General features: G+C 39.2%; 1 protein-coding gene across 5 annotated transcripts in view; it reads right to left on the reverse strand.

Annotated features, from left to right (window-relative positions):
* Positions 1–6,473: 6,473 nt before the first annotated feature.
* The window catches only part of LOC111239405 (ubiquitin carboxyl-terminal hydrolase 2-like), a 41,953-nt gene continuing 30,627 nt past the window's right edge, over positions 6,474–17,799 (reverse strand). For 3 of the 5 annotated variants that reach the window (XM_022769278.1, XM_022769279.1, XM_022769281.1), the window contains 11 exons: positions 13,024–13,074; positions 11,834–11,957; positions 11,372–11,483; positions 11,022–11,132; positions 10,264–10,328; positions 9,868–9,971; positions 9,451–9,531; positions 9,259–9,337; positions 8,538–8,642; positions 8,308–8,428; positions 6,474–7,723 (listed from right to left, as the gene is read on the reverse strand). In XM_022769278.1, coding sequence (XP_022624999.1) covers positions 7,639–7,723; positions 8,308–8,428; positions 8,538–8,642; positions 9,259–9,337; positions 9,451–9,531; positions 9,868–9,971; positions 10,264–10,328; positions 11,022–11,132; positions 11,372–11,483; positions 11,834–11,957; positions 13,024–13,074 — 1,038 coding nt within the window. In that variant the 3' untranslated portion in view covers positions 6,474–7,638. The remainder of the gene's footprint in view (positions 7,724–8,307; positions 8,429–8,537; positions 8,643–9,258; positions 9,338–9,450; positions 9,532–9,867; positions 9,972–10,263; positions 10,329–11,021; positions 11,133–11,371; positions 11,484–11,833; positions 11,958–13,023; positions 13,075–17,799) is intronic. The other 2 variants (XM_022769280.1, XM_022769282.1) reach the window with 1 other exon arrangement.

A 17,799-nucleotide genomic window follows, 5' to 3' on the forward strand; every position in this document is an offset into this window, starting at 1 on the left:
TTTTTTTTTTACAATTTTATGCCTCACTATACTATGACTTTTTATGCCTTACGATACTATGATGTTTTTATGCCTTACCATAATATGACATTTTTGTTGATAATTTTTATGCCTTACTATACTATGGCATTTTTATTTCTTACTATACTATGACGTTTTTTTTGACAATTTTATGCCTTACTATACTATGAAGTTTTTTTGGACAATTTTATGCCTTACTATACTATGACTTTTTTTTGACAATTTTATGCCTTACTAGACTATGACTTTTTATGCCTTACGATACTATGATGTTTTTATGCCTTACCATAATATGACATTTTTGTTGATAATTTTTATGCCTTACTATACTATGACGTTTTTTTGGACAATTTTTATGCCTTACTATACTATGAAGTTTTTTTGGACAATTTTATGCCTTAGTATACTCTGACTTTTTTTTGACAATTTTATGCCTTACTATACTATGATGTTTTTTTGGAAAATTTTATGCCTTACTATACTATGACTTTTTTTGGACAATTTTATGCCTTATTATACTATTAATTTTTTTTGACATTTTTATGTCTTACTATACTATGATGTTTTTTTTTTACATTTTTATGCCTTACTATACTATGACTTTTTATGCCTTACGATACTATGATGTTTTTATGCCTTACCATAATATGACATTTTTGTTGATAATTTTTTTGCCTTACTATACTATGGCATTTTTATGTCTTATTATACTATGACATTTTTTTTGACAATTTTATGCCTTACTATACTATGAAGTTTTTTTGGACAATTTTATGCCTTACTATACTATGACTTTTTTTTGACAATTTTATGCCTTACTAGACTATGACTTTTTATGCCTCACGATACTATGATGTTTTTATGCCTTACCATAATATGACATTTTTGTTGATAATTTTTATGCCTTACTATACTGTGACGTTTTTTTGGACAATTTTATGCCTTACTATACTGTGACGTTTTTTTTGACAATTTTTATGCCTTACTATACTATGTCGTTTTTTTGACAATTTTATGCCTTACTATACTATGACAGTTTTTTGGACAATTTTATGCCTTCCTATACTATGACTTTTTTTTGACAATTTTATGCTTTACTATATTATGACGTTTTTTTTTGACAATTTTATACCTTACTATACTATGACGTTTTTTTTGACAATTTTATACCTAACTATATTATGTCGTTTTTTTTGACAATTTTATGCCTTACTATACTATGACTTTTTTTTTGTTGACAATTTTATGCCTTACTATACTATGGCATTTTCATGTCTTTCTATACTATGACATTTTTTGTTACATTTTATGCCTTACCATATTATGACGTTTTTTTGGACAATTTTATGCCTTACTATAATATGACATTTTTTTGGCAATTTTATGCCTTACTATACGATGACATTTTTTAACATTTTTATGCCTTACTATACTAATATGTTTTTTGACATTTTCATGCCTTACAATATGATGACATTTTCTTGTACAATTTTATGCCCTGCTATACTATGACCATTAATAGGCTTACTATACTATAAGGTATTCATGCCTTACTACACTATCAATTTTTTACATTTTTCTGACTTACTATACTATGATGTTTTTTTTGACATTTTTATGCCTTACCATACTATGATATTTTTTTGACATTTTTATGGCGTACTATACTATGAGGTTTTCATGTCTTACTATACGATGACATTTTTTGACATTTTTATGCCTTACTACACTATGATAATTTCATGGCTTACTCTACAATGAGGGTTTCATGAGGGTTTCAATATAATATGCCTTTTTTTTTTTTTACAATTTTATGCCTTACTATACAATGGCGTTTTTTTGACATTTCTGTGCCTTACAATACTATGACATTTCAATGCCAAACTTTACTATGATGTTATATGCCTCACTATTCTATGACATTTCTTGACATTTTCATGACTTACTATAATATGAAGTTTTTTGACATTTTCATGACTTACTATAATATGAAGTTTTTTGACATCTTTATGACTTACTATACTATGACGTTTTTTGACTTTTTATGCCTTATTATACTAAGATGTTTTTTTGACATTTTTATGCCTTACTATACTAAGAAGTTTTTTAACGATTTTATTCTTTGCTTAACTATGACTTTTTTATGCCTTAATATTACATTTTTTGAAAAGTTTATGCCATAGTATAATATGACGTTTTTTCATTTATTTAATGCATTTCTATATTATGACGATTTTATGCTTTACTGTGCTATGACGTTTGTTTTACTTTTTTATTCCTTACTACTATACTACGATGTTTTGTGACGTTTTTATGCCTCACTATACTATGAATTTTTTTTAATTTTCTATACCATGATTTTTCATGCTTTACTATACTATGACGTTTATTTGTTCCACTTTACTATTTCTATTTAAAATTGAGACAGTATCGGTCCTGTCTCATTGATTTTATTTATATGAAATTAAACCCACTTTATTATGACTGTGTCACTGTATTGGGTATTGTCCATAAAACATGACCATTGTCCTCTCTTGTTCTTTCATACACACAGTTGATTACTGCTGAGGAATCAACCTGCTCTTACCACCGATCTGACCAGCTCTGGTGAGTTCATTTAGACAGAGGACATCTCACAAAGGTCACCTATGTATCTTTGGAGCACTTGAGGTTTGCTAATCCCCCGTTGGGAACCACAGGGCAAAGACAATTACACATGGAGGAATGAGGAATGACTGAATTAACTAAACGATCATTAGCTTACCTAACTTGTCTCCATGTGTGAAGAGGATCATGGCTCGCTGCCAGATAGGGGTTTGGAGCAGTTTGAATTGGGCCTCCATAGCCTTCCATGTGTGCTGGTTGAAGGTGGTGGTAGTGGGCAGCACCAGCAGGATGACATCTGGTTCTGCATGGCAGAGGGTCAGACCTCTACAGATCTCCTGGGACACTCTGTCTGGAGTGGTGGAGTGGGACAGCCACCCTGGGGTGTCCACCACTGTCACCTGGTTGATCAAATTTAGTCAAGGTCAAGAAAGACTTTAGATTCAGATATGATGACTGAAGTGTAAAAGTGTACATCAACTACTGCTCAGATACTGAGGTGATCAATCACGTGTTCATGTGATGATACAACACATAATTGTTATGTTATGATGTGTTAAGTTTATTGCTGTATGATGATCCGTAATGTGCATGTGTTGGTGTTTCTGTACAGATCTGCGAAAGTGAATACTATCTAACAAAAATGAAAACTAACTAACTAACTAACTAACTAACTAACTAACGAAAATTCCAAAGATGGCACCAGTCTCCTTGGAGCTGCGAGTTGTTTTCTTGTGAAAGGCTTGTCTGCCCAGGATGGCGTTTCCTGCTGAGCTCTTCCCACTTTGTTTCTCACCCAGTAACAGCAGAACCACAGGGGACGGGCTCGGCTCTGTACCTGAAAAACAATTATTAAATCCCATCTACACACCTCAACTACAGTTGTCTTTCTAAATCACTTAAAATAACATACCATGTAAGGCTGCCATATAAGGATTCCTGGTTTTTAATTATAGAAATAACTTTTAGAATTTAAATCCACCGTGAGAATGTGTGTCAAAGCTTCAGACTGCTTCCTCTTCTTCTGTGATACTAAAGGCATTTATAAGGCAACACCTTTACCTCAGTATCAGTTTCAAAGTTCACAACAGAGAAATTCGTGAGAGGTGGTTCAGGTCAATAAAATGACTAAGACAAAGCACACATAAACTGAGGATCAGGAGTTCTGTAGCTGTACCTTTATCTGGTTTGGTGATTGTAGGGATTGAAGACTAAACTCAATGGAAAGTAAGACTGTCTCTTAAACCTTGAAATCATCTGGTATTTAGATAACTTTTAAAGCAACTATCTAACTTCTGTAAGAAAATTTGGCAAATTTCATCCTCATACAAATGAATTCATTGAATTGAATTGAATTCAGAAAAAATATAATGCACCCTTGCTCTACTAAATACACTCACTTTCCTACTACAGCCTTCCCAGACAGCAAAATAAATCCTGTCCATACTTGGCCAGTATACGCCCAGTTCCACGGCCCAAATCTGGCCCATATACAGCATGACTGTCAGGTGCTACTTCCACATCTGGACCAATTCTGGCACACACACAGAAAATCTTCCGGCTGTCAGTCACCGCCGGAGGATAACAGCCACAACCGGCCCAGATGTGGATGCATATGTGCCAGACTCAGGCCCAGGACCCAGACAAGTTTATCTGTGTTACTTGGTCTGCTATGACCATTAGCTTATAGCAGTAACATTAGCTATTGTTAGCTTTAGATAGTAACACTGTATTTTGTCTTTAACTTCAATTTCATTTATTAATAATTTCCAAGAAGTTCCCTAAAGAAGAAGAGAAGAAATTGGTAGTCATTTTAGGAAAAAATATGAACAGTGTTCAGTTGGTTGATTGAGTCAGAGAACAGTAGTTCATCTGAAAAAATGTATGTACTGACAATTACATAATTTAACAGATATGAAGATCAGATATGATACATAAATAATAAATGAATCAGAATCAGTATGACTTTTATTGCCAAGTAGGTTTTTACATACAAGGAATTTGCTTTTGCTGTTTTGGTTCATAACAACAGACACGAAGATTTACTTTACTTAAAATTAGCTTTTCTGTCAAGGAAATTTCTGTTTTTCCTATAATAAGTTACAACTTACATCATTTTCCCAGTAAACTTCATTGGAAATATTATAATATACTAGACATTGCTGTGTGACTTTGCTGCTGACTTTGTGACTACTGCTGGTGTTGTACTACACTCACCCTGTAATTACCACTTGTGGCCACAGTGGCAGCTGTCGAGCACAAGTTACATAGACACACTTTAAAATATTCAGATTTTGTTTGGTCTTATTTGACGATAGAGAGACAGACACCTCACCCACAGTTAAAGTTGTAACTCAGCTAAGGTCTGACTCATTTTAATATCTAACACTTGCATGTTGGGATCAGTGGGATCTATGGAAGACTGTTTCCGCCAGTGAAAGAAATATCCCCACGGTAAATCAAAATTATGAGATAAAAAGTCATATTTTTCTACGGCAGAGCCTCTTCTCTCTCAAAATCCTTTCAAGGGTGCGTTTGCTCAGTACCATCCCATGTGAATTTGCAAGCAAATTAAGTATTTCATTAGTTGTAAAGCCACATTTAAAGTAGTCCTCTATGAACTTACAATCCATCTCAGTGTCACATTGAATAGAAAAATCAAAGAGCTGCTGCAACTGTTGTGCTAAAGTATCCCATAATTTTGACTTTTTATCTTATAATTATGACTTTTGTATTTCATAATTATGATTTTTGTATCTCACAATTTCGAGATTCATAGGGATCAGTTCACAGTGAACAGCACAATAAGAATAAGAAGCAATGAGCTCATTGTTCCACATTTCAGGATTAAACAGTCTCCAGTTCTCGTTATATCAGTGTGATGATATGATGGATGTTCCTCCTTGAACATCAACTAATCCGCGTCGAGATGATGTATCACTGCGTGGATGACGGATCAGGTTCCACGTGTATTATCTTTACGGAAGATGTCTGACAGGATGGATGGATCCCTCCGTTGAGATGAGGGCGCGTGCAGAGCCTCAGCCTATAGGACTATTCCTGGCTGCTGGCATCAGCTCGCGCTCTGGGGCCCGCAGAGCTCGGACCACAGAAATAGGCCACGTACGGATAATGGAGCGGCAGGAAGTAGGCCAGGCCGCTGCACTTCCGTAGTGATTACTGAGAGGGGATTCATGAAAACAACACGGTACCTGTCTCTGCGGTGTTAAACTGATAAGAGAGTCGTTTGAGCTGTCAGCACTTAAGATGAATTATATCACTCAAGTGTGAGTTTACTTCAGTTCCATAACGACACTTTTTACAGACGGACGGCACTTAATCAGCTTCAGGCTCTGGTTATTTCATATTAAAGATTCCTCTTTGTGATTGGATACTACACCAATCATCTGGATCTGTTCCCACCACACCCACTCCTAGAGTTTTTACTGTTAAACTGTCATCATGATGAGTTTCCTGTCATTGCACATGTGCTGTTCCTCACCTGTCCACTAGTCGCCACTGTAGTTTCCCCCTTGAAGCTCCACAATCTGTAAGTGACCATGTCTGAGTCAAATCTTCATGTGCTGATAAAAGTTAAACCAAAAAAGACAAAGACTCAAAGTAAAACCACTGTTTTGTTGACTTTTATTCATATATATATATATATAGATATATATATATTTATATACTCATGTGTTTGACTGCCACTGTTAAAAAGTGTGACTCATCACATTATCACCTGTAAGCATAAATAATAACTTTTTTTTCTCTCTTGAAACCTGGTAAATAAACCAACTGAAAACAGTTATGGGTCATTTTCAGCACCATTGAATAGTACATTCTCTATATTGCATCAGAATATAAAAATATACAGATATAGTGTTTGTTTTTTTTTCTTCTTTAAAACATTCTTTCCGTGTTGTTCAATGGCATGAAACAAGAGAGGAAGAAAAGACCTCATACTGACGATGAGGATTGTTACCGTTATTATCGTCTATTTAGTTAATCCTTAGCAGATCCGCGCTGGACTGTCCATTCATCCATTCACAGCACTTTTAAAACATCAGTAGCAGCCACACGTGGGAGAAACAAAATTAAATAAAACACAAGTTAGAGGGTTTGTCCTCTGAAACATGTAACGCTCACAGTGCCACTGGCCTCCCCAGCCACTAAGAGAAAGAGAGAAGAGGTGAAGAGGATGCTAACAGAGACATGGGAGTGTTGCAGTGGAAGGGAGAGCCATGAAAACCAAGCAGGCCGCTGTCAGCTCTTCATAACCGGGACCAGTTCTGTTACAGTCACACTCTCAGTTTATTCATAGTCCAAAGTGGTGGTGATGATCATGATTCTCATGGTGCTGGGGTAATAACCGCCCACCCACCCCCCACGAAAAAACAAAACAAAACAAAAAAAAAAAACATAAAAACAACATAAATTCAAAGCAGAAAAAAAGTCAAAAAAAATGCAACAAGTCAGTTTTAATGGTTTGAGGCAAACGAGAAGATCAAGACGTGAAGAGAAAGAAGCGAAGGCGCAGTCAGGAGAGTTCGGTTTGCAGTGCATAGAGAGGGACTTCTGAGATGGAGACCGATTCACCGGCTGGTCGGTCAGACGGGATTATTGCCCTGTGTCAGCCTCGCACACTTACACACTTACACACACACTCACACACACACACAGTAAACACACACCTCCACCCAGAATGAGCAAGACACGAGAGTAAAGACAGAGAGAGAAAGAAAGCAGGGCTGGTTGATCAGGTTCCTGTGGTTTCCAGAGTGTTCCCCTCTCTAGCTCTCTCTGCGGAGAGACGCAGCCTCCAGGCTGGAAGAGGTGTGTACCTTCATATGTGAGTGTGTGTGTGTGTGTGTGTGTGTATATGTGTGTGTGTGTGTGATATATGTCCAAATACAAGTCCACAACAGGCCTGGCTCCACCATCACTCTCATTTTCCATCCATCCGTCCGTCCATCAGTCAGAGTGGTGCTGCGGCCCGTCGTCCTCCAGGAGGCTTCACATCCGCGAGGAGGAAGCCAGCTCGTAGAACAAGACGTAGGCGTCACTGCTGCGCACTTGGCTGGAGGACATTGGCGTTACTCTGGAGAGAGGAAGAGAGGGTCAGAGAGTTACAGTGAAGACAGAGTCAGGTCATAATTTAACCCTGAGACAGGTCTTTAGACGTCTATAGAGGGAAAATCCAAACTGCATATAAAAACCATGGACTACTTCTTCCCCTAACGGGAGTCACTGCGTGATGTATAGTTGTTATTTTCACAATAAAATCAGTTTGGATGACACTGGTACAACATGAGTGTATTCTGAAATCCAGACATATTCATTCTGTATATGTGCTATATACTAATCATCACTGTTTTAGCAAGTAGCAAACAAAAACTGAACATACAGAAACTGTGACTTCAGAGAGTCACTGCCAATCACACTTGAAATATATTCATTTTTTGTTTGTTTTTTCTATATCTATATTTTCTATATGCATTGTGGGAGAACAGTGCTGTATATAATATATGTAACATGAAAACAAGTGCTTTTTTTTTGTTAACACAATTCCTATGAAAAACTCTGCTTGTGTTTATGAATGTGCTGAAGGCAATAGTCGTGTATCTTCTCATCATGATGGACATTAACAAACTCTGATGTCTTGATTGGACTGTTCAAACGCACCTGGAGTCATTGAAGGTGTACCATTCTCCCGAGTTGGGGTTGCGACAGTAAGCTGTGTAGTGACCGCCCATCGTGGTGCCTGAGTGGTTGGACACTGCGTACAGGTTGTACACTGCATTTACTGCAACAGAGCACAAACAAAAACAACATTTCACCCCACAGTTACTAGTGCTTTACACCAACATGAGTCTCTGAAGTATGACACATCTGAAGTATGACAATCTACTTACTGCTGTTTTCGGAGGCAAACTCCCGCAGGTCGAGATCCTTCATGGGGAAGTTGACAAAGGTGGACAGTTTGCTGGTTCTTCGTGCCTCAGAGAAGCGTTTCAGGTCTGGACAGGAGGCGGAGTCAAGGACCAACGACACTGTACACCACGCAGCTTTCAATACATTAAATCAACATTTTGTACAGCTACATACAAGGTTCCTCACTGGGTGGAGGTCCCCACAGGTCACAGGTCACTGAAGCTTCAAAATCAGATACGAGTCAACAGCTGATTTGACAAAGAAATTAGAGCCAATTGGAAGCTCAGATAAACTTTTGGTCATTTCATGGATGTCAGTGCTCATTACAGCTGATTATAATGGACTGAGCGTTTCTCTTTTAATAATTGTTTTAACATTGTGAAAGCAGCAGGTCCAAGACGCCAACATACAGTCATTTTTATTCTGCATGGACGTTAATGAGCTGATGTTTCTACAAACTGTTTGTAAACCACACAAAAATAGTTTTCCCTCTCACTGTTCATTTATACCAATAGGAAATAATACACACTATTAATGTTCTGGCAAGTCTCATAGTAATTCTTAAACTACAGTATCTGTATAATAATCCATAATCCAAAATCCACACACCAGACACTAACATGCTCTCGCTGCTTCAGGCTCACTGCAGATACATGAATGAACATGTCAGTATCAGACACCGACGTCCAGAGGAAAGGATACGCAGCACTAAGATCTTGGGGAACTTCTGTATTGTGAACTTCTTTGTGCATCTCCTCCGGGCTTTACACCTGTAGCAGGTCTGTGGAGAGGAAACATGGGAGACGGTTCAGTCAGTGTTTACAAGGAGCTGGTTTCAATCCAGCAACACCAATCCAGCAATCCCCTCCAGCTGGATCTCGCACTGATACCTACCGGCTTCTCGTCCCCATCCAGGACGTCCTCTTTGGTGAAGAGTCGCACGCAGTCCATCAAGCTCACCTCACCGTGGCCCTTCTGGACACAAACATAGATGCAATGACATTAGCACGCACACAAGGCAACCACACAACACACACACACACACACACACACACAAAGCAAAGCACAAACAGAGACAAGGAGGAAACCGAGAAGCTCGTGTTATGAGCTGTGATGTGAACTAACACAGAAAAAGTTCAGATCATCCTGAGAAACAAACAGAAAGTCACATCTGTACCACTGACTGTGTTGATATTTGTGTCTGTTAGCCTTCTCAAACATGTTATGTCTCTGTCATCTGTGTGTGTGTGTGTGTGTGTGTGTGTGTGTGTGTGTGTGTGTGTGTGTGTGTGTGTGTGTGTGTTTCCTAACCTTGGCGATAGGTAGGGAGAGATCCCAGAAGGGGTCGAAGACAGTGGAGCAGAAGCCACAGTGGCTGCAGGTCAGAGAACTCTTCAGCTGTCCCACAAACAGGTCTGCAGGAGGAGGAGACATGAGGTCAGATAAAAACCACAGATCTCTGCATCGACTCACAGGCTGAGAAATATATCAAGAAAATCTATCTGTTGGATGGAGCTCTGTTTTTCTTGTGTTTTTTTATTTGAATGTTATATATTTTCTAGATCAGTGGAGCTTTTTGTTAAAAAAATTTAATTATATACAAAATTATAAATAATGTTTTTAAATGTTTTAAAACAAAATGATCTTTAAATGCATTAGAAATGTTTTTTACAAGAGTCTGGTCTGGGTGTCCTGCGTCCTACTCACCCACGACCTTACTGTCTTCTCTCTCCAGGTATTTACTCCACATCTTCTTCCCTTTCTCTTCATCCCTGAACATGGAGCAGAGATGAAACTGTTTATTTTTAATTATTAAATACAGAGTGACTGAGAGGAAGACGGAGGAATACACACTGATGAAAACACTCAGTTGTCCTGACACAGTGAATGGACTGACAGTGTGATGGATTACGGACCTGACCTACTTTATTCTAAACATGTAGGAGACAGACTGTGAGACTAGTGGCTTATAAAGACACTTTCCAAAAACAGTGTCAAACCTGAAACACATTTTCAACCTGGAAAAACATTTTTTTCTCCATTGTTTTGGATATTCAGGCAGAATGAACCTGTTTTGAGGCCAATGCTGAAATGTGCAGAGATTAACTCTGACCCTTAAACAAGCTGCTGTTAGATAACTGTCAATTATGTCCAAGAAGAATTGGAGCATCAAGCTGATCCGGGCCCAGCGACACAACAGCTCAACAAAGGAGGTGAAACTGTCGCACACAGACTTAAATTAAAGCTTATTGATGAAGAAGCCTAACGATGTGGCTCTGTTTACATTCTCTATAACATTGCAGCATATTTCATAATTAAAACAACAATATTCCTGGTGTGGCACAAACAGATTTCCCTGTTTAGGTCTCCTCATCCTGGCTGCTGTTCAGCAGACTGTCAGTGCAGGTGCGCGCACACACACACACACACACACACACACACAGTTTGTGAGGGAGATTACTTACGGCAAGTGGTCAAAGTCCTCCACAGTGCCTCTCGGCCTGACGGTGACCCTGTTGACCTCATTGTGCAGCCCGTCCAGGAGGAAACGCAGGAACTCCTGAGCGTCCTGTTGGCTACAGGACACACACACACACACACACACACACACACACACACACACACACACACACACACACACACACACACACACACACACACACACACACACACACACAGCCAGTCAGAACTGAAAATATCAGCCACTACAACTGTATTCTGAGTTATTGTGATCTTGCAGTCACTTCTCAGGCAAAAACTAAATTCAGAAAAAGGTCTGGCAGCAAAACGTAGTGAAGAAAGTGATAAAACTTACTTGTATCCCACAAATCTGGGAGCATATCTCTGGATCTGAGTTTTGAATTCAGACGGGCTGACTGCCTCACTGCTGGACGACGTCCACATGGTCTGTATCAGCTTGGCAAATTCTATCAACACAAACACTCAGGTTACTCACACGCTGAGATATAAAACGCACTTGGCTAATTCTCCAACTGTAACTCAGCGTTCAGGTTTGTCGGTGAACTGAAGGTGCATCCTCACTTTCTTATCTCATGTCAGATTCTCATACAGAACCAAACACTTAAAAGACCTTGAAAACAAACATAGTCACTTTCAGAACTACATAATAAGAACTAGTTTGTCTATTTTGCTGACACGTGTTATGAGAGATGTAAGTTGAATCGGGAGATGGAGAGGGAATGAGCGTGTTGGTCGTGAGCAGCTGTGAGGAGTTTTTAGTCTGGACTCTAGGGGGCCTGAGTGACACGTCTCTCACCTTCCATGAGGGCTGTGTTGGTGCGGCTGTTGTTGTTAAGGTCTCTGCGGTGCGAGTTGTGCAGACAGTAGTCTCGCAGGCTGTGTGTGTTGCTGAGACACTGCAGGATACTGTTCATGAAACACTGCAAGGAAAAAACAACAACATCACAAACACTTTAACTCCCGTACAGATGAAATAACATTCAGTTCAATCCTTCCTCATTCATCAATGACTCTCATTTACACTCAGAATAACTGCTGTTTTTGTAGGGTTATATTTTATCTGTCCTTCATATGTGTTTGTAACATACATAGTGAAATATCTGTCTGTTTCTGTGCATTATTTACATTGTTATATTCTTACAATCTACTTGAAAATATACAATGATTAGCACAGACTCACTGCAGCTGAATCTAGCAAATTAAAGGAATAGTTCAACATCAAAGGACACACTTTTATTTGCTTTCTTGCCAAGAGTTAGAGGAGATTGACACCACATTCATGTCTGTACACTAAATATGTAGCTACAGTACATGGAGCAGGTTAGCTTAGCTTAGCATAACGAGTGGAAGCAGGGGGAAACAGCTAGCCTGGCTCACTAATGAACACTTTGATGTTGTTTCTTTACTCTGGGCAAAAATGGAAGACTAAAAATGACAAGTTAAGGAAGTTTATGGAGGGAGGGTGACTCAGCTGGTTGCCTGGCAACCTCACAGTGATGACAAGTCTCCTGGGAAACCAGTGTGACAGTCTAAGAAATAGTCTTGCACATAAGCTCCTGCACATAAACCCACAATATTTTAATTTTGACACTTTGGTTTTTGTATGTTCTAAACAAACGAGATGTTTCCTCTTATTCCAGTCTTTATGCTAAGCTAAGCTAATTGGCTTCTGGCTCAGACCTCATACTAACTGGGTTTGAAGAAATATTGCACACATACAGATGTGTTGTCAAAGACACTGCAGTGTCTGTGTATACACTGCTCCCATCACGTGTCCTCACGAGACACGTGCAGTTTGGTAAGATCAAACCAGTCAGAGAGAGAGAACGAGTCCTCGCCAGTCCACAGTTCAGAGCTCTCTGATTAGATTACACTACACACACACTGACAGCCTGGAGCCTGGCAGAGACTCCGCCAGGTACCAACAAACTGCTGTCGCTCTAACACACTTGTGATTCTGTGTAATGTGTTGCTGCTGTTACTTACAGTGTTTCCTAGGTTCTTTAGTCCCACCAGGCCTTGGGCACTCTTTGAATTCTGAAAGACAAAGAACACAACATTTAGATGAAACTAATCCAACTTATGATTTTCTCACATGACACCTACATTCATTTATTTAAATTCACCCTGGAATAAAGAGATCTTGTTGTACCACAGTCTCCCAACCATCATTTACAGTGAAAATGTTTAAATATTCAGAGCTTGGTTTTTATTCTCTGACCCATAAGACGTGAAAGATAAATATAAATTCAATGATCATTTCACATTCTATATATACACTATCTGTTTTAAAGGACTGTTGCATTGTGATGTTGTGACTTTTATCTCCTGTTCTCTCATCGCTGTGTTAATGTGTATGAATGTTATTAAAACTTGAATGTTTGCTTGAGTTCATCAGTAAGGGATGACTACAGTAGATTGTAACTGAACTCAAACTGTATCCAAATAGAATTAAAATGATGATGATTTTGAAGCTTTCTTTTTCTCTTTCCCTTTGCTTATTCTGTTGAAGTTAATATATATAATTATATATATATTATATATTATATTGTGATTATTTTGACAGATATTGGGATTGCAATATGAGTTCAGGTAATTTTTGCATTTCACCTTGACTGAAAGCAAAAGAGCATGTTCCCTCACATCTGGAGAATATGATTTGCAGGCTGGGGGCGTCTCTGTAGCACCACAACGGTTCATTTATGGTCTGTTGTGACACATTTTACCTTTATCAAAAAAATTACAGCTCCTGCGATTTTTGATTTCGTTAATATTTCGATTAATTGTTCAACCCTAATGGGAACTAATTCTATTTAGCTGTGACAGTATTTGTAGTTTTGTTACACAAAATATTTGAAGCACATAAGTAACGTGATGTATTGATGATCACCAGAGGAGGAAGAATTCATTAAAAAGACTCTAAAATATTTGAGAAAACAGGTTTTCCTTCATATAGATACAGTAAACTCTCACATAGTGACACCATGAGCGGATGGAAGTTGTTACACCTCGTCAGCTAACACAGACTAACTCATCACTGTGTTTTTCCTTGTGTTCATTTTCCACTGAATTACCCAGGACTGTCTTGTACATCGCCACCAGCTGTTTACTAAGTGTTTCAGGGTGTGTGCCTTAATGATTTTTACCCCAGGACGCTGAATGTGTGTGTGTTGTGTGTCTGTCGAGGAATGACAGACAGACAGGAGGTTTTTTCCTGGTGAGCAGCATCTTTAGAGAGGAACTTGTTTTTGTTATCTCGCAGTCAGTTCCTCTCTTGGTAATCACTCCCAGATGGCAGAGATCTGATCAACAACAGCAGATAACATGGAATCACGGTACCTTCAGGATTATCTACACTGTCGCTCTTACTGTTGCAAATTCTCTCTGTGTGCGAGAAACGTACAACATTTTAGCTCGGCGAAACACAACAGATGGCAAAAGAATATTATCACGCTTTTCCAAATCTTAAAATGGCAGAAAATGCTTTGCAGAACTTATGTCATCACTTGCCGCGGTTAACTTCCATTACATAAGTTGAGTGGTTATATAATTGCGTAGCTACAGGAAGAAGAAACAAAGGAGACGTGGGTGGATAAGGAATGCACTTGTGCCCTCAAATAAGAAGCAGAGGCAGCAGAGACAATTACGCTTAAGAAAACACAAGCTATGCCAAATTTACTTTTCACATCATTCCATCAACTAGAACCACTGAACCACAATCAACCCCTGTCAAAGGAAGTGTCATCTTTTTAATATTTCTGATAATGGTGCAATAATAATCAACATTCTCACCATCTGATCCTCTGTAAAACACATGAGGAACAGTAACTGTGAGATAATACATTTACTTTAAAGAGGAAACCAAGAAAAGAAAAGAAAACGTGGTAACTAGTGGCAGAGAAACTAACAGCCTGGTAACTCAAGCTTGTGTTTTCTAGGAAGAGAGCAACTCTGCAGGGCCAGCAGCTTAACACCAGTCACCTGATCTCACTGGCAGAGGAAATCTATCTTACCCACGTACTTCCTGTTGCCCTCACCTGTGGCGAAGCTAGAGCACATTCAGAGAGCGTACGAGGTATCAGGACCACCATGAAAAAGACTCCAGGGTGAGACCGTACAAAAGCTACGATCATTTAACTGTTCGATGGTGAGGACGACGGTTTTCAGAAAGAGTCTTTAAAGAAAAGGGACATGAAACCGTTTATAATAAGACCTTTAGAGAATCCACAGGTATGTGACTGCACAGTGACCCAAAGTCTTCATATTCCAGTTCTAGCCTTTCTGAGCTCAATCAAAAACAAATATCATCTGTAGTACATGATTACAGAGGCAGCTCATACGTACTGAGCTCTGTAATCCCCACACCCTGGATGTGACCTGACAAGCACCACAGTTCAAAAACACAGCGTAGATTCTTTTGCATACACGAGTGACCACAGTCTGTACATCTGATGACCTCACTGGCCCGAGGGAGTTGTCCTCTGTGTCCTCCTAACCCTTCACATCGGTTCAACCGAAGCAGAATGTGTTCCAAGAAGCTGGAGTTGCACTAACACAGTTCTACACTGATAAAAAATGAGCTTTTCATTACTGATTAATGTGTCAGTTGTTATTTGCTGATCAACCTAAAGAGCTATGACATATCAAAAAAAGGGAAAATGCTGTCACAATTTTCCAGAGCACAATCAGATTTTTTCAGATTGCTTGTCTGAACGACAAACAGTCCAAAACTCAAAGTAATCCCATTACAGTGATATAGAGCAGAGAGCAGCCACTTACAAACAGCAAATAAATGGTCATGTTATTTCACNAGTTACAGTGATATAGAACAGAGAGCAGCCACATTTCACACTCGGCCACTTACAAACAGCAAATAAATGGTCATGTTATTTCACTTAAAGCTGCATTAATGTTCCTTTTGTGATGTGTTTTAGTCCCTAGCAGCTCCTGAGTCTCTTCCCCTGCTAAATGCCTCACTATGTTCACCAGCTAATTGCTAACTTTCGTTTGGTGCTGGTTTATAGGAAAACACTAAACTTGCCTCCTGAAAACCAAAGTAAGCACCTGACGAGGCTCTAAAAGGTGTATTTTAACTGTGCAGCTTTAAACGTTTAGCTGACGCTTCAGTTGCACTGCAGGTGACAGGACAGTGGACGTGACAGCACAATTCAAAGTGAGCAGTCCTGTCCCGAGCTCTGCTGCTGGCCTTCTGGAGGTTCGCATGATGGGAAGCATGTTCGTCTGTTCATCAGTAACATGAGCCTGCGGCTTATCTAGTTATGAGCACTGATACAGGAAGGGCTTTTTACTATTATATAAATAACCTCTGCCATCTGTCTCTAATTCAGCAGAAAGACAGAGTCAGTACAGCAAAAAAAAATAAAAAAATCTACAGTTTAATTATCTATAGCTTATCTAAATCCTCCGTTCTGTAAATTCCCCTGCAGTGAAAGAAACGCTTTATTAGCCATGGCCACGTTACATAAACACACAGACACTTTACAGCTTCACTATCTCAGCGACGACTCTGTTATGACAGGATGCAGCAGAAATCCTCTCTGGTCACCTCGAATTTTCTTTCATAACACACAAACACACAAACACACACACACACACACACACAGTCTGTTCCCCAACTGCTGGAATGTATATGTGTGACTTTGCTGCACTCTGCTGAGTAATGCCACAGCTGCTCCCAAAAATAGCAGCTTTGCTTTTAATAACGCCTGCTTGTCCACTCGCAATTGGCCGATCCTTCGGCCGGCCCGGCAGACGTCACCACGGTGGAACAACGTCCCGGCTCTGTCTCCGTAGCAACGCTATTCTTATATTTTTTGCGGAATGGAAAGGCAGAGGACATGGTGACATCACGGTGACGGGGCTCGGCGTGGAGAGAATATGTGTGTGTGTGTGTGTGTGTGTGTGTGACTCAGTGTGTGTGTGACAGGGTTGAGTGAGAGGAGCTGGCTGCGAATGACTTGGAGCAGATGTGACTTTCAGACTGAAGCTGAAAACAGCCGATATTTTGTTCTGATATTCATCCAACATAAACAAAAAGCTTGATTCAGTGTTTAAATATTTTACTCTTCTTTAAAAGACTGTTCTTTAAGGGACACTACAGCGCTCCACTGAAAGCCACTAATGACATTATTTTTGGTGAGTTAGCAGCTCCTTATGGCAGGGTGAAGCAGCTTTTATTGCAGCTGTTGAGGAAAATCCTCCACACAACAGCAGAGGAATTTCTCCGCTCAGTTTTATGACACAAATCTGTGAGAAATAACAACATGGTTTCATCTCCCAAAATAGCAATCTACTGTGTATAAATGCACCAATTTCTCTGTCATTTAACCATACCTCTTCTATTCAGTTGACAGACACTGTGTAAAATCCAGGTCTTAGTTTTTAAAGCAGTGTGTCAAACAGGATCCTGTAATGTATATGTGTGTGTGATGATCCATGAATCTCTGGCTCAAGCTATGATCCCAGCCTGTAGCACGACTGTAACAACAGCGTGCTCTGTTATGCAAATTGTGCTGGGACTCGTCCACGTGAGCAGTTTAAACCAGCACACAGCATGCAAGTAAGAAGTTTAACATTAAAACAAAGCTGCTAGATGTTCAGTTAAGAGTTTGTTTTGCAATCATGTGCTGATTTAAAGGGGAAAAAAGTTTCATTGATGGTAGCTTAACATGTTTAAGGGAAATGCCTGACATTACTCTTGATATATCAATGGAATTAGTGCTGAAGCATCGGACATACTGA

The sequence above is a fragment of the Seriola dumerili genome, unplaced genomic scaffold (genome assembly GCF_002260705.1).
Source record: "Seriola dumerili isolate Sdu_G_001 unplaced genomic scaffold, Sdu_1.0 BDQW01002628.1, whole genome shotgun sequence".
Classification (NCBI taxonomy): Eukaryota; Metazoa; Chordata; class Actinopteri; order Carangiformes; family Carangidae; genus Seriola; species Seriola dumerili.